General features: G+C 41.5%; 1 protein-coding gene across 1 annotated transcript in view; it reads left to right on the forward strand.

The window, feature by feature from the left end:
- The window catches only part of RRAGD (Ras related GTP binding D), a 37,887-nt gene extending 16,516 nt beyond the window's left edge, over positions 1 to 21,371 (forward strand). Inside the window, exons 3-7 of the mRNA XM_052645488.1 lie at positions 4,274 to 4,473; positions 5,368 to 5,482; positions 6,174 to 6,316; positions 10,054 to 10,202; positions 18,383 to 21,371. Coding sequence (XP_052501448.1) covers positions 4,274 to 4,473; positions 5,368 to 5,482; positions 6,174 to 6,316; positions 10,054 to 10,202; positions 18,383 to 18,534 — 759 coding nt within the window. The 3' untranslated portion in view covers positions 18,535 to 21,371. The remainder of the gene's footprint in view (positions 1 to 4,273; positions 4,474 to 5,367; positions 5,483 to 6,173; positions 6,317 to 10,053; positions 10,203 to 18,382) is intronic.
- The last annotated feature ends 1,936 nt before the right edge of the window (positions 21,372 to 23,307 follow it).

The following is a 23,307-nucleotide window of genomic DNA, read 5'->3' on the forward strand; positions in this document are numbered from 1 at the left end:
GCAAGAGTACTGGAGTGGGGTGCCATTAGTGTGTATATGTTGGGCTTCCCAGGTGGCGCCTGCCAATGCAGGAGATGCAAGAGCCATCAGTTCGATCCCTGGGTTGGGAAGATAGTTTGGAGTAGAAAATGGCAGCCCATTCCAGTATTCTTGCCTGGGCAGTGCCATGGACAGAGGAGCCTGGTGGGCCCCAGTCCATGGGGTCACAAAGAATCGGACAGGACTGAGCCCACACACTAGACACACTAGTGTGTATATGTTAATCCCAAATTCCAAATTAATGCCTCTCCCTCCCACACTTGGCAGTTTTTATTTTCTATTTTTAATTTTTTGGGCCGATTTTTTAAATTGTAGCTGTAATTTGGTTTTAATTTAACCTGAGCATGAAAAGTGGACTTTCAATAGGGGTTGGTAAATGTGTACTTTGTTTTATTTCTTGGCTTGTTGGGTTTTGTTTGGGCCATTGGGTTTTGTTCTGGCCACAGGGCAACAAAATGCATAAGTGTAAGAAATACATCTTTCTAAGTTACACTTTTTAAAAGGTAGGGAAAAGCATTGTTAAAAGTGGTCATTTACTAAAAATAAGGAATATTTAACTTCTTCAACGAAGCAGTTTCCAAGTCTGCCTAATAGACTCTTCTGTTGGAAGCAAACTGTTAAAAATCACATTTGTGGGAATCTTTACTTGATGTGATTGCAGACACTAAACAAAACCGAACTTGAGGAAAGGCTCAGCAACTCTTGAAGGTCACCGCAGTAGTCTAAGCAGTACTCTGTTTGTCTGACACCTCCTAGTTTTATTTTTCGCTTGTGAATTCCTCACAATCACCGGATTGCCAGATATATATATCACCAAGGAGAAAAATGTGTCCTCTCATTATGTTGTAAAATAGAAGAGAATGAAGGCATCAAGAGTGATTGCCCATGAACTACCCAAGTGACACTGCCCGCCCTGGGCAGCCCACAGAATGTAGCATGTCTCCAGGGCCACCCTTGGCCCCCACCCCAGGAGCCATTTCTTTTTCTTTTCTTAATAATTTTATTATTTGGCTGTGTTGTGTCAAACAGAGCTTCACTGCCCCTCTGGCTTTTCTCTAGTTGCAGAGATTGGGGTGGGGGCTTCTCATTTCAGTGGCTTCTCTTGTAGTGGAACGCGGGGTCTAGAGCGCAGCCTCAGTAGTTGTGGTATACTGGCGTAGTTGCTCTGTGGCCTGTGGGATCTTCCCAGATGAGGGATTGAACCTGTGTCTCCCACACTGGCAGGTGGATTCTTTACCATTGAGCCACCAGGGAAGCGCCCCCACCCTGCCCCGGGAGCAATTTCACAGGTGCTTGGGATCCAAACTAGAGTGCTGGCTTAACTCATGTGGGTGATTGTGATTGTGACCTGCCTGTAATTCCTAGATCTAATTTTAGAATAGAAGCCAGGCAATGTGTTCTTCCTTTTTTTTTAATTTGTTGTAGAAGATAATAAGCACAATAGGAGAAAAAATCACTCACTGTCTCTCTGCTCTAGTAATCAAATATTTTCTTCTTTGTCATGTCATTTTTTAGCTCTTAGAGATCTGTGCCACTTCATCAGTTTGCTGGTAGTCAGACTATTTCATGTGCTTGGCAGGGAGGTTAAAGGAATGATTTCTAATCTTTTGAGATCATGATACACTCTTGACCTTGGCTGCTTCTGCTACAGACACATGGCCCTTAACTCCTCTCTTCAGTTAAGACATAACCAAGAACACTTGTTGAAGTGTGTAACTTCCATACAGTGAATTGCACTCATTTTTTAACCAAATATTTATTTGGCTGCATCAGGTCTTGGTTGCAACATGTTGGATCTTGCATTGTGTGCGGCGCTCGGGCTCTCTAATTGTGGCGTGCGGCTCACTAGTTGCAGCACACAGGTTTAGATGCTCCAACACACGTGAGATCTTAGTTCCCTGACCCACGTGCCCTGTACTGCAAGGCAGATTCTTAACCACTGGACCACCAGGAAAGTCCCAAATTACATTCATTTTAAGTGCACAGTTCAACCACTATACACCTTCTAACCATCTTCTAACTTGAAGAATGTTTCCACCACGCTGAAAGCTTCGTGTCCTTTCTCAGATGTACCCCCTGCCCAGGTTCCAGCCTCAGGCTGATATGATATGCTTTCTGTCTCTATAGAATAGTTTGCCTTGTCTAGAATTTCTATATGTGGAATTGTACAATCATAACTTTGTTTTTTATCTGAGATATTATAATATATTAAGAAAGTGCCCCAAATTATTAAACTAGAATTTCTCCAAAACGCTTAGCCCAGCATCCAGTCCCTGGAGGAGGAAATGGCAGTCCACTTCAGTATTCTTGCCTGGAGAATCCCATGGACAGAGGAGCCTGGTGGGCTACAGTCCATGGCGTCGCGAGAGTTGGACATGACTAAACCACTACACAGCGTCCAATGTTTGTTCTTCATTTTAAACAACTCTTTAGAGTGTGAAGGATGAAAATGACTGGTCTTTTTCTCCCTTCATAGTTTCCTGTTAGTATCTTAGTATTTTGATTTATCTAAAGACTGGGGATACATTTTTTTTCTTTAATGGGCAAAATATTTTAATAGACACATGGCCAAACCAGAGATACAGTTAGCAAGTGAGCACATGTAAAGATGCTCAAAATCACTAGTTATTAGGAAAATGCAAATCAAAACTACAATGAGATACCACCCCATGCCAATCAGAATGGCCAAAATTGAAAAAGACAAAAACAAACCAACCAACTGGTAATACCAAGTGTTAGGAAACACGGAGAACAGCTGAAACTTCTACACTGCTGGTAGGAATGCAGAATGGGACAGCTACTTTATTTTTTTTTTTAACTTTTTATTTTATATTATAGCCGATTAACAATGTTGTGATAGTTCCAGGTGGACAGCAAAGGGACTCAGCCATACATACACATACATAGGGGTACATTTTTATTAATTAGTTTCGGGAATACAAGAATGCCCCAAACATCCCCTGTTTTATTGGCTTTTCTTCATTTGTCCAGATTTGGAGTCAGAATGAGGGGGTGAAAAGTCCTTTAAATTTTGTTCTGGAGATCCCTTTCCTTTTTGCTATAAAAACAAGACCTATTGGGGGATTCCCTGGTTTTCCAGTGGTTAGGACTCTGAGCTTCCACTGCCAGGGTCACAGGTTTGATCCCTGATTGGGGAACTTGATCCTGTAAGCAATGAAGCCAGGGGAAAAAAACCCCAAAAAACCGAGACATATTTGTACCCTTAGGTTGGCAGTAATGAAGAGATCTGACAACCCTGGGTGCTGGTGAGAGTCTGGAGGAGCAGGGGTTCTTACATGTTATCTAGTCAAGTTCAAGGTGCTCAATCCCCTGACCCAACAAGCCTGACTTCAGGGTAGGCCCTAAGAAACTCACAAACAGGCACAGAGATTTGTGTGTGAGACTGGCCACATTGTCATCTTCTGATCTAACACATAACTGGAAACATTCTGAATGTCCATCAGCAGGCAAGTCAGTGACAAACTATAGACCATCCACAGTGGAATTTTATAGAACTATTCATAGGAATCACGCATTAGTTATGTGCTTCAGCAAAGGTGAATCTCACATAATGGGCACGAAGAAGGCAAACTGTAATCCACAGGCAAGTTGATATTGTTGTAAATTTTTAAATAATGTAAATTAATTCTGTATGTTGTTTAAGGATACGTAGGTATGTCTTGATAGTAATGTATAAAGAGGTGAGTGATGCTAAAGGCAGAAGTCAAGATACTGGTTACCTCTGGAAGATGTGGGGTAGAGTGATGGGCTCGGCTGGCAGGATGGGGAGAAACATGGGGCTTTGATAGCTACTGTTTGATTTCTTAAAAAGAGAGATGCATACACACAGGCCTTCATTGTGTTATTTTGGGTATCATCTGTAGAACAAGAAAAAAACAGCGTTGTGTTACTTCGGGCAATTACTGTAGACCAGGGGTCAGCAGACTTTTTAAAAAGGCTCAGATGGTCATTATTTTAGGCTTTGCAGGCTGTTCTATCTCTGAGGAGTTTCTACAGAGGAAAACCACTCAACTCTGCCCTGTGCTCCCAAAGTAGCCATCGACCGTGTGTATATCAAAACATGTCGTGGTCCTTAAATACATTCAGTGTTTGCCAATCATACCTCAGTAAAGCTGGGGGTGGGGTGAGGTGGGAGACTGTGGAAGGCAGCCCAGAAGGCTTCGGCAAGAAGCCCCAGAGAGGCCTCCCTGACATGCCTGTGCTTTCTTCCCAGGACGATTACATGGAGGCCTTGGCCAGGCTCCACCTCACAGTGACCAGAGCCTACAAAGTCAACACCGACATCAACTTTGAGGTGTTTATTCACAAAGTGGATGGTCTGTCAGATGACCACAAAATTGAAACCCAGAGAGACATTCATCAGAGGGCAAATGATGACCTTGCAGATGCTGGGCTAGAAAAAATTCATCTCAGGTGAGAACAGAAATGCCTCAGGAATCATTGGAGTCCCAAAGTCATCATGAGTAGTTGGCACGGACAGTCACTGACCTGTGTACCCTGTTTTGTGCTGTAGACATCAGGATAGTATTTGGGAAAAGTGAGCTTTGCGTGTGCTAACTGCAATCTTTCAGAAAAGTGTTGGGGTTATAAAAAAATTTTTTGACCAAAGATCAAAGCTAAGCCTTCCTCATATGAAAAACCCATACACTGCATCCAGGAAGTTAATCGATGCTGAGGTTTACTATTATAGGTAGTATCTATAATCATAGGGAATCCTCTAAAAAAAAAACCGAGTAGAAATAAATATTCACAGAGGAAAGCCACTTCTCTGTAATTTTTGTGGGGTAGTATGCATCATTCATTTGGCAAATTAAAAAAATGAAAAGATTAGATACTTCAGTATCAATAATGTAACTGCTGTGAGAGATGTGTATAAAGATAGTGCAGATGCTCTTGGAGAATGTAAGGAAGCTGATATAGGCACATGCATCTGCATTTTTAAGCCTTCTGGTCCAGCCAGTCAGCAGACTAGGCACAGTTCTTGCTTTGGAGGAGTTGGACAGAAACGTCTTGTTAAGATATGTTCTTTTTTTGGCTGCACTGCATGGGTTCTGGGAACTTAGCTCCCCACGCAGGGATTGAACCCTGGTTCTTGGCAGCGAAAGTACAGAGTCCTAACCACTGGACCGCCAGGGAATTCTCATGTTCAGTTTTTACCTAGGTGGTTTTGACTTCTGAAGGGGCTAGAATGTGTGTATAAGAGCTGTAGTAATTACAGAAGGCATGATACTAGTGTTATGACATAGTCTGAACAGCCTATTCCTCAGTCAGAGGTAAAAAGTGATGGAATACTGTTTCGTCTTTCAGCTTTTATCTGACAAGCATATATGACCATTCAATATTTGAAGCTTTTAGCAAAGTAGTTCAGAAACTGATTCCACAACTTCCCACCCTGGAGAATTTGCTAAACATCTTTATCTCAGTAAGTAAATAATATTATCCCATTAGTCATTCGCAGAATTTAAGAATAACATTGCAAGAGTGAAAACGATCTTATTTCTACTTGGTCTGACAGTACTTCAAGGTATCTGAAATATTACATTTGAAGATTGTGCTTACATACTGTTTTAGGTCCATTAAAATTTAACTCCCAGAACAGTTCCTATACTTCACTGGTATAGTCGGAATGTTTATTGAAGTTGTAGGCAATCATTCAGTGTTAATAGAGTCCTGTCAGAGGTAGAGGGCATAAAAGTTGATTTTGGCTATAAGATACATGATGTTGAATTTTTAAAAATCTGTTTAACACTGTGAATAAATGATATGGTGGCTGGCTGAGTCCTAAAAACTACCAGCTCAAAGTAGAATTACCACAGACCTTTAGTTGTATCCACATTGATTCTCACTGCACAATTTTGAGTTTGTTTGTTTAGACTTTTAAAATCTACTTTTTAATTTAAAATTAGTAAAATTTGTGTGATAATTCCCGTTTTCATTTCTTAAGTCCATTATAAAGATGTTCATGATAATGAGGTTTAAATTGTAATAAAATGGAACGACCGAAATTTTTGCTAGTTCGTATTTGAGACTGAGGATGTCATATCATTTTATGTAACCATGTCATGCTCTAAAACCACCTATCTCTTTAAGGCAGCATCTCCTTCTTGTTTCAGAATTCTGGAATTGAAAAGGCGTTTCTCTTTGATGTGGTCAGTAAGATTTACATTGCAACAGATAGTACCCCTGTGGATATGCAAACGTACGAGCTCTGCTGTGACATGATCGATGTGGTCATTGATATTTCGTGTATTTATGGGTAAGTAGAACATTCTGAAAGGCTACCATCAAGCACATTTCTCTTTTGTAACCCTTGAGGTATTTTGAATTTACTTATTTGATCTTAATACTTTTGTTTGAAATGATTGAGATCTATAAATACACCATTTAGTATGTGATAATAATAATAAAAAATTGTTGAGTAAATGCCTGGGCATTATGCTGATAATTTCATTGCCTATATATACCATTGAATTCTTCACTATTCCATGAGGTGAGAATTACTATTCCCATTTTACAGATAGGGAAACTGAGGTTCAGAGTGGTGAAGTTTCTAACCCCAGCTCACACTATCATTAAGGAACGAAATTAGTACTTGAACTCGTCTGATTCCTAGTTCCTCTCTTGAAAAATCTGTCACGTATCATAATGTCATGTATACTTGAGGGAAAGTATTAGGATCCTTGGGTTTCTACATAAATATGTCATATTAACCATAGTTCTGTTACCTTCTTTATAATAGGAAATAATGGCTGGATTTTTTTTTTCCCAGTATACTTTTGATTGTCTTTTGCTGTGGGTAGCAGAGAACTATAAAACTAAGCAAACAACATTACCTGCTTAATATTACAGCCTTAACCTTCTTAGAAAACTGAACTTCTTGTACATATAAAAGAATACAAAATAAGGAATGAGGAAAATTGATTTTGTTACTGGACACAGAAATAATTCCCCATAATAGTAAATTTGTTGAATTCAGGATTTTGTACAGAGTGAGTGGGTATGAACTGTCTTATTAAGGCATTAGGTTGTTGCTGCCTGTTTATATCGGATCTCATCCGATATCATCTCACAGTCATTGATGGGGTAAAGCATTTCTTCATCTTTCTCTTTACTCACTGGCCTGTGGCCTGCTTTATGCAGCTTTCTCTGCCAGCTTCTAGGGAGCCTTGGTCTCACCACTTTTTTCTTCCATTTAGTTCACACTCTTTCTGTTAACTGTTACACATACATGCCCACCCACAGTCCCTTCCCTTATGAAACAGGGAAACTGATCCATACCTCTCAGGACTGTAGTGAGGATGAAATATCATTAGGTCGCCCCTGGTGGACCCCAAGTGTATCTGCCATTATTATTATTTTTAATTATTTAAAACTTTTTTTAAAGTTTATTTATTCATCCAAGCCATCTAAGCCATCTTAGTTGCCTGACCAGGAATTGAACCCGGGCCCCTTGCACTGGAAGCGTGGAGTCCTAACCACTGAACCACCAGGGAATTCCTTATTATTATTATTAAACACTGCCTTCCGGCTTTAGAAATAGACCTTATTTCCCAAGACTGCTGCCTTGCAATATTCTCTTGTTTTTAAACTGTTAAGTGGATGACCTTGAAATAGTCATGGAGGATGAAAGTATCCTGATTATAGTTTAGATGACTGTCATAATCAAATAACAATGAATAGCACAATTAATCTGGCACATACTTAATGATGTGTATAATCATTATTTTGCCTTATGGTAATTAGACATAAATGGTAAGTTGTTCATGGAAACAGTGTTAATCAGAGTTACTTTTATCCAGCTCAAACACACACTGGGAAGAAGGGGCTGGGCAGAGGAGGGAGCAGGGCTTTATTGGCAGATTGTTTTCCTGTGGTGGAATGCAGTGTGCCTGGGAACCTGCCCTGTTCAGTAAGAACCAGTATGGGTCTGGGTCACAAATGGGGCATACGTTCTGGGCTTTCTTGAGACTGTTTGCTAGAGTGGCCACGAGCCAGCCCAGGTGACCTGCAGAGGGTGGCTGAGGGTGTATGCCACAGCCAGGAAGCAGTCAGCCCTGTAATTGGAGACCCTAGAGGCAGGTGAGCTGGTCTGCTCAGGAATCTCAGCTGGGATTCTGAAAACACACAGTTTCAGATAAGGAAAAGGTATATGACATCCTCCTTTGTCTATAAACAAAAGATACATAACTGGATATATCAGTGTCTTCAAAGGGCCCAGTTTTGTTCACAAAGGTCATATCAATAATGATAGTGGCAGTTAACATTCATTATACATTGTATATGCTCTTAGCACTATGCTTAGTGTTATGTATATATTATTTCATTGCATTAGGAAACTTTGAAGTAATCACTGCTAATATACAATGAAGAAATCGAGGCTCAAAGAAGTGACTCAATTTACCCAAATTTATACAGTAAAATAAGAGAGCTGGGATTCAAACCCAAGTAATTTGTTTTTGCAGGCCACACCTTTTCTTAAATATTTATCTTTTTATTTTGAAAAAAATTGCAAATCTATAGAAAATATGCAAGAATAGTACAATGAACTCCGATATACCCTTCTCTGGGATTCACCAGTTTTTAGTGAGCCATATTTGCTTACTCTTTTTCTAATACAGTTGGCCCCCCATGTGAGTTCCACATTGACAGATTCAACCAACCAGTGAATTGAAAATATTCAGAAAAATATTCCAGGAAGTTCCCAAAAGCAAAACTTGAACTGGCTGCATGCTGACAACTATTTCTATAATATTTACATTGTATTAGACATTTTATGTCATCTAAAGATAATTAAAAGTGTATGGGTGGGGAGGAGGAGTGGGATTTCCCTGATGGTCCAGCAGTTAAGACTCTGGGCTTTCACCGCACAGGGCATCGGTTTGATTCCTTGTCAAGAAACTAAGATCCCACATGCCAAAAGGAAAGTAAAAAATGGGAGAGTGTGTGTAGGTTTGGGCTCTCCAGGTGGCACTACAGGTAAAGAACCCACCTACCAGGGCAGTTAGACACAAGAGACACAGGTTCGATCCCTGGGTCAGGAAGATTCTCTGGAGGAGGGCATGGCAACCCACTCCAGTTTTCTTGCCTGGAGACTCCCTTGGACAGAGAAGCCTGGTAGGCTACAGTCCATAGGGTTGCAAAGAGTTGGACATGAATGACACAACTTGGCATGCATGCATGCATGTATGTAGGTTATATGCAGATACATAATGATGCAAATTAGCATGCCCGTGTATAAGTTATATGCAGATACATAAGGAACTTGAGCATCTTTGGATTTTGGTATCTGCTGAGGGGAGTCTTAGAGCCAACCCCAGGCCCTAAGCCTGCTCCATAGGGATGACTGTACGTACACATTTGTTTTTGCTGAACCATTTGGGAGTAAGTTATAGATCATGATCCTTAGACTATAGTTGTTAATACTTGAGCGTCTGTCTCTTAATAACAAGGACATTTTCTTACAGGACCAAATTAAGCCTATTTAACATGGCTTCATGACTCTACGATCTAATTTAGAATCCTTTGTTAAATTTTATCAGTAGTCCCAATTTTCTCTTTTATTGCAGTTTTTTTCCCCAGATGAGGGATCTAGCCCAGCACTTGGTTGCCTCTTCAGGCTGCTTTATTTTGGAAAAATTCTTCACCCCTTCTTGGTCTTTCATCAGGCTGTGCTTTGGATAGCCTGGTTATTCTGTCACGAAAAGCAGGAAGCCCTCATGGGCCATGGAGAGGAGAACTAACCTCCATCTGTCACCTGTGTTCTTCAGGTGCATGGAGAGTTCAGCCACCTGGTGTGTCAGTAGGAAATTGACCATCATACACTGTGTACATTCTTGTGATTGGGTGTTTCTGAGATACTTAGCTGAAAAGCACTTTAAGTGTAGACTCCCTATCGGTACGATTATCATTCTTTGTGATAATCCGGTCTTGTTGCTGGGTTACAAATTGTAGTTCTTAATGGTCAAATATGTTTTGGTTTCTGTTCTCATTTAGCCTCAAAGAAGATGGAGCAGGAACCCCCTATGACAAGGAATCAACAGCCATTATAAAGCTGAATAATACAACAGTTCTTTATTTAAAAGAGGTGACAAAGTTTCTGGCTCTTGTGTGCTTTGTCAGAGAGGAAAGCTTTGAAAGAAAAGGTAATTTGTGTGTGTGTGATTTAAATGAAGCATTTCTGTTCAGACGGATACTGCCTTTCCTGCTTGTTGAATGTGGGTGGACAGCAGCCGTGCCTCTGGAGGCTTCCAGACTTCAGTCACAGGCTCGCCTGGCTTCTGCCCCCATCAGTGGGGTTTTGGGATCCGTGAACCAGCCTGCCCTCTAGTGATGCCCCTGCCGTGCGGTGATAGTGGAGGGGCCTTAGGTTTTCTGGGAGTGAGGCTAGCTGGGATGTTATTGCCTGGCTATAGAGTCCCTTACCCCAGGGAGGGCCCACAGCCTACAGGGAGGGCCCACAGCCTACAGGGAGGGCCAACGCCTCCCTCTTGGTCCACACCTCTAGAAGGTTTTAGAGATGCTGTGACCACTTGTCCTCCCTATGTAAAGGATGAAACTCATACAGTCTTAAAGCTAGACTTTTTTAAACTTCTGTTCAGCCCTTGTCCATTCTTTAGTCCTAAAATACAGGGGTGGCATCATGATTCCAAAAAAGGAAAGATACGAGTATACTTAATAACATCACCGAATATTTTTTAGGACCAAATTGAGTTTTATTTTGAAATAAAAGCAATTAACCTCTTAAAGATACTCATATTCCCTGCCCCCCCGTCTAAACTGGGAAATATCAGCTTACTGATGTAGTTAAGAATTTTTGCTAGTAATCAGGAGATGATTTACCCAAATGGAAAAGGAAATGGCAACCCACTCCAGTATTCTTGCCTGGAGAATACCATGGACAGAGGAGCCTGGCAGGCTGCAGTCCACGGGGTTGCAAGAGTTGGACATGACTTGGTGACTAAACCATTACTCTAAATTCCCAATAGCCTTTTTTTCTTATAAGCAATGCATGTTCATTATTTAAAAATGCTTTGAAAACTTAAAGTATACAGAGCAAAATAAAATCACTGAATTTCACCATCTTAGAGCTGAACCCTGTGTTAAATTTCTGGAGTTTTCTTACTCCTTTTCTCCCTTCCTGTCACCTTTTCTTCTGTTATCCCCTCTTTCCTCCCTTTCTTCCAACAAAACTGGTGCCATTTTGTCTATATAGTTTTTTATCCTTTTGTTTTCACTTATTTGTACCCTGAAAATTTTCTTAATTCTTTGGAACATAAAAGCATAATTAAGGTTTATATTACTTTTCTGTTAAAAAGTAGTAGATTCATTTAGAAAATTTAGAAATAATGAGCAAAAAGGAAATAATTATTGGTAAGTTTCTCACTCATATCACATTAAACTTGTTTGCTTTTTAGGGTGGCTAACAGTCCATCACTTCATGGGAAATAGATGGGGAAACAGTGTCAGACTTTATTTTTTGGGGCTCCAAAATCACTGCACATGGTGACTGCAGCCATGAAATTAAAAGATGCTTACTCCTTGGAAGGAAAGTTATGACCAACCTAGATAGCATATTGAAAAGCAGAGACATTACTTTGCCGACTAAGGTCCGTCTAGTCAAGGCTATGGTTTTTCCAGTGGTCATGTATGGATGTGAGAGTTGGACTGTGAAGAAGGCTGAGCGCCAAAGAATTGATGCTTTTGAACTGTGGTGTTGGAGAAGACTGTTGAGAGTCCCTTGGACTGCAAGGAGATCCAACCAGTCCATTCTGAAGGAGATCAGCCCTGGGATATCTTTGGAAGGAATGATGCTGAAGCTGCAACTCCAGTACTTTGGCCACCTCATGCGAAGAGTTGACTCATTGGAAAAGACTCTGATGCTGGGAGGGATTGGGGGCAGGAGAAGAAGGGGATGACAGAGGATGAGATGGCTGGATGGCATCACTGACTCGATGGACATGAGTCTGAGTGAACTCCGGGAGTTGGTGATGGACAGGGAGGCCTGGTGTGCTGCGATTCATGGGGTCACAAATAGTTGGACACGACTGAGCAACTGAACTGAACTGAACCATCTCCATTTGCCTGGGACAGGGAGGGGGGGTTCCTGAGAAAAGGGACTTTCAGGGCTGAAACTTGAAAAGTCCCAGGCAAATGCGATGAATCAATCACCCTGGCTTTATAAAGAGCTTGATGCTTTGCATATGCAGGAAGTGGTTCGCTTGGTTTTTGCTGCCTTAATCTCAGTGGTGAGTCCTGGTAGTGTTGCTGACGGTCGACGCTTACTGATTGATTTGTCCTTGTGTTGGTGTCTGTCTGCATTTTCTTGGATCATCTTTGACTGCTCTGGCAGAAAGGGGAGGGTGGAAAGCAGAAGTGGGATTCTTGGAAAGGAAGGTGGTTAAAAAATACAGCCATCTGGGCCCACCACTGAACAACTAGAATAGAGTTCCTGGGAGAAGAGCCTGGAGTTTGCTCATTTTATAAAAATGTCCAGGATGCTTTTAATGTGCAGCTATGACTGAAAATCACTGAACCTATAGAAGGATATGGGACCATCCCTTAACTTTGTATGGGGCTGAAGATGGTGCTTATTCTGTTCATGTCTCTGTTCCTATATTTTTCGACTGCCTTTTATGAAAGAGTGAAATAAACAGCACTCATTGTATACTGTTCCTTTAAAAACCTCAGTTGTGAATTTTCACTTTTAAAATTCCAAATGCAGCAGGTTTCCTGTTAGTTCTAAACATACACAGATGAATAAGTTGACATGTGTCAGGGATCATCAGTAGTCTCTCTCTGAAATTTCCTAGAGTTGAGTTCTCACTGAGCCAAAGCCCTTTAGCTAAGCTTTCTGCCTAAGGCAGTTACTTGCACACATAGGTAGAGAGTTTTGAGGTGGCTTTCACATATCTTACTCAAACTCTCACTAAATAAAATCATGTCTTTGGTCCATGTTTCTTTCTTTTTTTGAAGTTCATGTTTTATTTGGAAAATGGTTCTAAGAAATAAAAGTGAAGAAGTGGGGAAATAGAGAAGGGAGGGAGAAAAACTATCTTCAGTTTCAGTTCAGTCTCTCAGTCATGTCCGACTCTTTGTGACCCCATGAACCGCAGCACGCCAGGGCTCCCTGTCGATCACCAACTCCCGAAGTCCACCCAAACCCACGTCCATTGTGTCAGTGATGCCACCCAACCATTTCATCATCTGTCGTCCCCTTCTCCTCCTGCCCTCAATCTTTCCCAGCATCAGGGTCTTTTCAAATGAGTCAGCTCTTTGCATCAGGTGGCCAAAGTATTGGAGTTTCAGCTTCAGCATCAGTCCCTCCAGTGAACACCCAGGACTAATCTGCTTTAGGATGGACTGGTTGGATCTCCTTGCAGTCCAAGGGACTCTCAAGAGTCTTCTCCAACACCACAGTTCAAAAGCATCAATTCTTCCACACTCAGCTTTCTTTATAGTCCAAGTCTCACATCCATACATGACTACTGGAAAAACCATAGCCTTGACTAGATGGACCTTTGTTGGCAAAATAACGTCTCTGCTTTCGAATATGCTGTCTAGGTTGGTCATAATTTTACTTCCAAGGAGCAAGCGTCTTTTAATTTCATGGCTGCAATCACCATCGACAGTGATTTTGGAGCCGAGAAAAATAAAGTCAGCCACTGTTTCCACTTTTTCCCCATCTATTTGCCATGAAGTGATAGGACCGGATGCCATGATCTTCATTTTCTGAATGTTGAGCTTTAAGCCAACTTTTTCACTCCTTTGACTTTCATCAAGAGGCGCTTTAGTTCTTCACTTTCTGCCATAACGGTGGTGTCATCTGCATATCTGAGGTTATTGATATTTCTCCTGGCAATCTTGATTCCAGCTTGTGCTTCTTCCAGCCCAGCAATTCTCATGATGTACTCTGCATAGAAGTTAAATAAGCAGGGTGACAATATACAGCCTTGATGTACTCCTTTTCCTATTTGGAACCAGTCTGTTGTTCCATGTCCAGTTCTAACTGTTGCTTCCTGACCTGCATACAGGTTTCTCAAGAGGCAGGTCAGGTGGTCTGGTATTCCCATGTCTTTCAGAATTTTCCAGTTTATTGGGATCCACACAAAAGTTTTGGCGTAGTCAATAAAGCAGAAATAGATGTTTTTCTGGAACTCTCTTGCTTTTTTGATGATCCAGCGAATGTTGGCCATTTGATCTCTGGTTCCTCTGCCTTTTCTAAAACCAGCTTGAACATCTGGAAGTTCATAGTTCACATATTGCTGAAGCCTGGCTTGGAGAATTTTGAGCATTACTTTACTAGCGTGTGAGATGAGTGCAATTGTGCAGTAGTTTGAGCATTCTTTGGCATTGCCTTTCTTTGGGATTGGAATGAAAACTGACCTTTTCCAGTCCTGTGGCCACTGCTGAGTTTTCCAAATTTGCTGACATACTGAGTGCAGCACTTTCACAGCATCATCTTTTAGGATTTGAAATAGCTCAACTGGAATTCCATCACCTCCACTAGATTTGTTTGTAGTGATGCTTTCTAAAGCCCACTTGACTTCACATTCCAGGATGTCTGGCTCAAGATGAGTGATCCCACCATCGTGATTATATGGGTTGTGAAGATCTTTTTTGTACAGTTCTTCTGTGTATTCTTGTCACCTCTTAATATCTTCTGCTTCTGTTAGGTCCATACCATTTCTGTCCTTTATTGAGCCCATCTTTGCATGAAATGTTCCCTTGGTATCTCTAATTTTCTTGAAGAGATCTCTAGTCTTTCCCATTCTATTGTTTTCCTCTATTTCTTTGCACTGATCGCTGAGGAAGGCTTTCTTATCTCTCCTTGCTATTCTTTGGAACTCTGCATTCAAATGGGTATATCTTTCCTTTTCTCCTTTGCTTTGCGCTTCTCTTTTCACAGCTATTTGTAAGGCCTCCCCAGACAGCCATTTTGCTGCTTGGCATTTCTTTTTCTTGGAGATGGTCTTGCTCCCTGTCTCCTGTACAATGTCACAAACCTCCATCCATAGTTCATCAGGCACTTTGTCTATCAGATCTAGTCCCTTAAATCTGTTTCTCACTTCCACTGTATAGTCATAAGGGATTTGATTTAGGTCATACCTGAATGGTCTAGTGGTTTTCCCCACTTTCTTCAATTTAAGTCTGAATTTGGCAATAAGGAGTAATGATCTGAGCCACAGTCCGCTCCCGGTCTTGTTTTTGCTGACTGTATAGAGCTTCTCCATCTTTGCCTGCAAAGGATATAATCAGTGTGATTTCGGTGTTGACCATCTGGTGATGTCCATGTGTAGAGTCTTCTCTTGTGTTGTTGGAAGAGGGTGTTTGCTATGACCAGTTCGTTCTCTTGGCAGAACTCTCTTAGCCTTTGCCCTGCTTCATTCATGACCAAATTTGTCTATTACTCAGGTGTTTCTTGACTTCCTACTTTTGCATTCCAGTCCCCTATAATGAAAAGGGCATCTTTTGGGGGTGTTAGTTCTAGCAGATCTTGTAGGTCTTCATAAAACCATTCAGCTTCTTCAGCATTACTGGTCAGGGCATAGACTTGAATTACCGTGATATTGAATGGTTTGCCTTGGAAACGAACAAAGATCATTCTGTCGTTTTTGAGATTGCATCCAAGTACTGCATTTCGGACTCTTGTTGATTGTGATTGCTACTCCATTTCTTCTAAGGGATTCCTGCCCACAGTAGTAGATATAATGGTCATCTGAGTTAAATTCACCCATTCCAGTCCATTTTAGTTCGCTGATTCCTAGAATGTCGATGTTCACTCTTGCCATCTCCTGTTTGACCACTTCCAATTTGCCTTGATTCATGGACCTAACATTCCAGGTTCCTATGCTGCTGCTGCTGCGTCGCTTCAGTCGTGTCCGACTCTGTGCGACCCCATAGATGGCAGCCCACTAGGCTCTTCTGTCCCTGGGATTCTCCAGGCAAGAATACTGGAGTGTGTTGCCATTTCCTTCTCCAATGCATGAAAGTGAAAAGTCAAAATGAAGTTGCTCAGTCGTCCCCGACTCTTAGCGACCCCATGGACTGCAGCCTACCAGGCTCCTCCATCCTTGGTATTTTCCAGGCAAGAGTACTGGAGTGGGTTGCCATTGCCTTTTCCACGGTTCCTTTGCAATATTGCTCTTTATAGCATCAGACCTTGCTTCTATCGCCAGTCCCATCCACAGCTGGGTATTGCTTTTGCTCCGTCCCTTCATTCTTTCTGGAGTTATTTCTCCACTGATCTCCCGTCGCATATTGGGAACCTACTGACCTGGGGAGTTCCTCTTTCAGTATCCTATCTTTTTGCTTTTTCGTACTGTTCATGGGTTTCTCAAGAAAAGAATACTGAAGTGCTTTGCCATTCCCTTCTCCAGTGGACCACATTCTGTCAGACCTCTCCACCATGCCCACCCGTCTTGGGTGGCCCTACATGGCATGGCTTAGTTTCATTGAGGTAGACAAGGCTGTGGTCCGTGTGATCAGATTGCCTAGTTGTCTGTGATTGTGGTTTCAGTCTGTCTGCCCTCTGATGCCCTCTCTCAGCGCCTGCCGTCTTGCTTGGGTTTCTCTTACCTTGGACGTGGAGTATCTCTTCATGGTTGTTCCAGCAAAGCACAGCCACCACTCCTTACCTTGGACGTGAGGTAACTCCTCTCGGCTGCTGCCCTGACCACTATCTTCAATGGCAGCTTTATCCTCACTGCTTTTTAAAAATACTTTTAAAATGCTTTTTATCATTTAAATTTTTTTTCTTTTATTTCTTTGGCTACACCGTGAGGCATGCAGGATCATAACCACTGGTGCACCAGGGAGTTCCCTTATGCTCACTTCTGCTGAGGGAATCTCGGAGAAGCTATGTGTGCAAAAAGCTTAGAATCACCCCCTTTGGATATGCAAGATGGCAACTTTGTCCACCAGCTCTCATACCCCATCACGAGGGGTACCCTCAGAGGCTTTTATTCTTATAGCCCTAGTATCTGTCTGTGTGCCAAAGAAAGCCTCCAGCAGAAAAGAAATGCCCATACCTGGGCTTACTTCGTTCTTTCTGGCTCTTTCTCGGTCTGTTCTGGAGGAAATGGTCTCTTCGTTTTGTTCCACGGTGGTCACTGTCACTGCAGAAGCAGCAGAGGGCGCCACTCAGAGGGTTTCCTGCTCCTGGAAGTTGAGATGGTGTTTCTTAACAGTGCACTTGCGGTTAGTTATATGACTGTTTTGAAGCATTCCTTGCCTTGGCTGGAATCCCAATCCCATTTTTATGTATTTATTTATTTTTGTGTGTCGGGGCGGGGGGGTCGGAGCTCTGGAAACATCACCTGAGTGGATGGAAATATTCTGGGGACTAGTTATTTTAATAAGTTTAAAGGTAGTAAACTTTAAACTTCCTGATCCCTGGGTCAGGAAAACCCCTGGAAAAGGGGAATGGCAACCTATTCCAGTATTCTTGCCTGGAGAATCCCATGGACCGAGGAGCCTAGCAGCCTATAGTCCATGGGTCGCAAAGAGTTAGACACAACTGAGCGAGTATCACTTCCACTTTCAAAGGTAGTAAAGGGAACCCACTGCCTTATCCTAACTGGTATATACATAATACTGCTCTCAATACTTTTACATGTTAGTCCTGATGACCTGAAATGTGCTCAGGACTTGGATTATATCTTATTCTATTTTTGTATCATTAATTTCTGAAGACGCAAGAAAATTCTCGCTTACTATTCACTGTTTAAAATTTACTTAGTATTGAAACACTGAGATTGTCATTGGTTGTTGAATTTCTTAGCTCAGAGTTGACCTGAGGCGATGATAACCCCTCTGAAATCAGGGACTTTGTTTTCCCTAGGGATTATGACAGTAGCTTAAATATTTCCTGAATATCTTTTCAGTAAATATTGATTGATGGGTATTGTGACCTGGAGATGTCAGCTAACCTCCAAGTCAAGGTCTGCCTCCATTCAGAGTCAATTTAATAATGCCTTTTGGGGAAAAGATACTAATAAATATTTCACTGAAGGTATATCTTTATTGTTCTTAAAATTTTTAATTCTGAAAGATTTTTTAAAGCAGCAGTTGAGTTGTTTCTTCAAAACTTTGGGGTCATAGACACTTTTGAAAATGTGGTATATACTCTGGAACCTTTCCTTTGTAAAAATATATATTCACAAGACTTTGCCTGCAATTCCTGAAGCTCAGCTGCAAACCTTCTAGGGAAGTCTATGGACCTTATGTTTTCTTCTCTACCGCCCCCTACTGGCATTTCCTCACTATGGCTGACTGGAAAAGGCTTCTAGCTGGCACTGAGAAATATTTTTTTCTTCTTCTCCAGGGCTGATTGACTATAATTTTCATTGCTTCCGGAAGGCCATCCATGAAGTTTTTGAGGTGAGAATGAAAGTGGTGAAATCGCGAAAGGTTCAGAATCGGCTGCAGAAGAAAAAAGGAGCCACCCCCAACGGGACGCCTAGGGTGCTGCTGTAGGTGAGGTTTCAGGAACATCTTTTGAAATCAGACGTTTCAATGAAGCTGCTGCTATGTGTTGCACTAAAGGAAGAGGAGGAAGGAGATTGGGACGCAAGACATACGTTTGTTGTAAAAAACTCAAGGAAGAGGAAGGAGGAGATTGGGACATATGACATATGTTTGTTGTAAAACAAAAAAAAAATCCTGCCACCCTTTCTTTTAATCTTCTCTTTTTTAAATAAAGTAAGCACTTTGAAGCAAAAACTTGTATATTAACAATGAAGTGAAATCTACTGTAACTTCATTACACAAATGTAAACTTTTATGGTCTGTAGTCAGAAAAAAATCCTGTGTGCGTACTGCCAGGAACTGTATATATTTTGCACTTATTTCTTTTTCTCATGAAACTAAACTTTGATAAAACAACTTTTCTAAGCTTTGTTCTGTCCTTGGTGTCTAGGACATGCATACTGAGTCCGTATCTATGGGGCAAACGGAAATTAATCAAAAAGTGATGGATTAGCAATGACTTTTTTAAGCATGGGAATCTTTGCTACCAATTGTTGAGAAAAATCATTTTTCCATGGAGGAACAGCTTGGAGCAGCAAGCTCCAGGAGCAATAAGACCTGTCCCCTGTTTATAACGGATATAAATAGAAGTTTTATAGAATAATATTAGCACCAAACTTACCTAAACATTTCTATAGCTGTGAGAGTACTTCCCTACCTGACAGTTTTTATAAAGCTCTTTACCTCAACAGACATCTCTAAAATCATTTTATATAGAGAGGTTATTTCTTTCTGCTGTGTTATTGTTGTCCTTTGGGACCATATTTCCAAAATGGTGCCGATCACTGGAGAGAAATTGGAATGTTGCTGAATTGCAGGGTTTCTGAAGGCTTTTCTGTACCTGCCACCCAGGCTAAAGTAATATCAGAAGCTACATGGTTTCCCAAATGGAGGTGACTGGCAACTGCAGATTTAAAAATGTATCCTATACAATTTTTCACCTCTGGAATGGGCCTCTTGCCATGCAAGAATCCAAATGTTCATTTAGGACCAGTTTCTTTTTTTTTTTTTTCACATTGCTCCACAACCACGGCAATATTTCAGTTCTCTGCCACAGAACTGAATCCTGGTGGGCACATTGTCACCTCTGAGTCTGCTCAGCTGTGACAGTGTGCCTCATGGACTCTGCTTGTCCCCCCTTACGACTGAACTAGGGCTCAGCTCGCCAGCAGCATGCTCTGCATGGCTAAAAAAGCCGTCCTGAAAACTGCTAAAGGGCAGTAGGCGAGGGTGACCAGAGGAGGCATTATAGTTAGCTGTGTGTCTGTTTCTATGAAATTCTTCCTCTTAAGTTTACTTTAGACCAACAGCAAGTGAAGAGATTCAAATCTACCCCCATCCCAAACCATTCCAACTAGATAATTCTAGGTCTATCCCAAGGCTCAGTGCCCTAAAGCATGTTGGCGGGTATTAGAAAATATTCATATGCATATATTTTTAGCAGAGCCTCGTAGGGATAGCAATGCTGAGCCTAGCAAAAATGGATAGTTCCTAAAACAGCTTTTCTGTGAGACTGTCCGTGGCTTCTTTCTATCCTCTCCTTGTCCATTCTTCCCAAGTCCTATTCCTTTGAGGCTGGAAACTGCAATTTAAGGTGGTAGCTGATTTAAAGTTTGCGCCCTCCCAAGGATCTGTGCATTTTGGAAGGAAATTTGTAAAAATCATGAAGGTGCCCTAACTCCCTTCCTCATGATTCCTGCTCAGAAGCACTGTGTAGGATCCCAGGGCTCCAGGGAAGTCTTTTTCCTACTTTCCAAACCTATAACCTGTTGGACCTTTGCCAGCATGGTACCTGGAGGCTATTCTTACAAATCTAATTCTTTAATATTTTTTACACAGTGTTTCTTTCTGAATACGCAAATACAGAATCACTTTTCTAAAACAACTTTATCCTCAAGATAGAGACATTTGCCTAACTGGTAAATCACACATTTATTAGGTATATATATTATTGTAGCTAGGTGGAGCTTCCATTTTTAAGCTGGGTATATGATGGATTTTGTTAAAATGTGCCTTAAATGCCTACTACTTCAAGAGCAAATGATTCTTTGAGGGAAAGGCAAAGTTAATGCTATGGCATCAGACCCAAGTTCATGGTAGTAAGTGCACTCTTTGATTAATGACACTGATATATAGACTACTGCCTCAAAGCCGTCAGCATGACGATGACCTCTTAGTTAAAGAAAATGTAGGAGTTACGTCTAAGCATTCAATTTCTGAAGTCTGTGCTATTGGAATCACAAAATCTCTTCAATTCCTTTTTCACTTGTTTTTGATATGGGACTTAGCTTTCTTGTGTGTGATTACTTTCATGTCTCAAATCCACTGCTATAAATACATATAAGTATACAAAATAATGTGTAAATATGAAGCTCAAATACATGGCTATGGTGACTGCTCTGGAATATTTCTGCTCATTTTCAAAGGTTGAGAACTTGACCTAGAGGTTTTCCGGGCAATTAGAACTTATATGTGGGGGTGAGACTCTGAATTATCATCTTTGTTTAGTTTCAGTAATATAGATTAACATATATGGCCAGAGTGGCATATTTGGTTTTTTTTTTTCAGAGTGGCGTATTTCTGATGGAATAGATGTTAAAAACTGGTTGACAGTCACAGACAGTACTATTTTGTGAATATAATATATTTTGGACCCTTAAATATAAAATGAATAAAAAAAAACAGCAATATTGTTATGTACGGGTTATATGTGAACTGTTTAAAATATATTCAAGAAAAACAGCTGAATTGTCTTGATTATTAAAGTATGGTATGCATTCAATTCATGCAGACTGGATGTAATTTGTAATCAAGTATAATATTCACTGGGCTTCCCTGGTGGCTCAGTGGTAAAGAATCTGCCTGCCAACACAGGAGACTCAGGTTTGATCCCTGGGTCGGGAAGATCCCGTGGAGAAGGAAATGGCAATCCACTCCAGTATTCTTTCCTGGGAAATCCCATGGACAGAGGAGCCTGGCTGGCTACAGTCCATAGCATTAGAAGAGTCAGACATGACTTAGTGACTAAACAACAACAATACTGCTCAGTATTATGTTTTACTTGAGCAGCATGTTATTTATAACCATTGTTAAGCCATTGCTTTCAAGAATATTAGCTGCCAGTTTAAAAGCACGTGTCACGTGCTCATGATTTGGTAAGGATCTCATTTTATTTCAGGCATATTCCTAACTATCTTTCTGGGATCAGAATGGCCTCTTTCCTGAAAAGGAAGCATGGTCTTTCACGTTTGTGAGGTTGTGTATATTGTGCATGCGTATCACTGCTTCATCAGACCTGTTGGTTTCTTTAGATCAATGTGTTTGTCCTAATTAACCAGCTCTCATGTTAGGGAAATGAGGATAAATTTCTCTTTTTAGGTTGGATTTACTTTTTTTTTTTTAACTCATCTCTCCATGGGGCTGCCCAGGTGGCTCAGATGGTAAAGTGTTTGCCTGCAATGCGGGAGACTTAGGTATAGGTTTGATCCCTGGGTCGGGAAGATCCCCTGGAGAAGGAAATGGCAACCCACTCCAGTACTCTTGCCTGGAAAATTCCATGGACGGAGGAGCCTGGTAGGCTACAGTCTATGGGGTCGCAAAGAGCTGGACATGACTGAGTGACTTCACTTTTATCTCTCCATACTTTGGCTATAGAACTTAATTCAGTAAACTTAAAGATTTTGATCCTTGCTGCTCTGGCCCTAATCCCCAGCCATCTAAAAATTCTTTACCTAACAGTGTACCTTTTGATTCTTAGTAAGATTCCACTGTATAATGACTTCACAAGTCCACTCAGAGTTCCCCAAATAGGCTAGCATAAGATGTTATATATGAAATCCTGTTTCTGATTGGAAAATCTAATCTGAAATAACTACTTCCAAGGTTTTTAATCAGCCCTGGGATTTCTTTGGAAGGAATGATGCTAAAGCTGAAACTCCAGTACTTTGGCCACCTCATGCGAAGAGTTGACTCATTGGAAAAGACTGATGCTGGGAGGGATTGGGGGCAGGAGGAGAAGGGAGTGACAGAGGATGAGATGGCTGGATGGCATCACTGACTCGATGGACGTGAATCTGAGTGAACTCCGGGAGTTGGTGATGGACAGGGAGGCCTGGCGTGCTGCGATTCATGGGGTCACAAAGAGCTGGACACGACTGAGCAACTGAACTGAACTGATACTGAGTATAGGGGAAAGAAAATGTTGTCTTTAACAACATTATGAAATACGAATAGATAATGAGTGCACACAATATGCCGTGCTCTGCTCTTAAGTGCTTTTACATAATTACCCTCATAAACCCAAGAAGTGGGTACTGTTATTCTATTTTACAGTTGAGGCAACTGGGGCCAAAGAGATTAAGTGACTTGGTTAAGATACTGCTAGGAAGGCACGAGGCCTGGAGTCTGACCTAGGAATCCACTCTGTCAACTACTGCTCTAAGTACCTCACCAAATGTCCCTTAAAATGCCCTCATTTTGGGAATTCCGATGGTCCAGTGGTTAGGACTCTGTGCTTCCGGTGCAGTGGGCAGAGTTTCCATCCCTTGTTGGGGAATTAAGGGCTTCCCTTGTAGCTCAGTCGGTAAAGAATCTGCCTGTAGTGCAGGAGACCCGGGTTCGATCCCTGGGTTGGGAAGATCTCCTAGAGAAGCAAATGGCAAGCCACTCCAGTATCCTTTCCTGGAAAATCTCATGGACCGAGGAGCCTGGTGGGCTGCAGTC

This window comes from Budorcas taxicolor, chromosome 9 (assembly GCF_023091745.1).
Source record: "Budorcas taxicolor isolate Tak-1 chromosome 9, Takin1.1, whole genome shotgun sequence".
NCBI lineage: Eukaryota > Metazoa > Chordata > Mammalia > Artiodactyla > Bovidae > Budorcas > Budorcas taxicolor.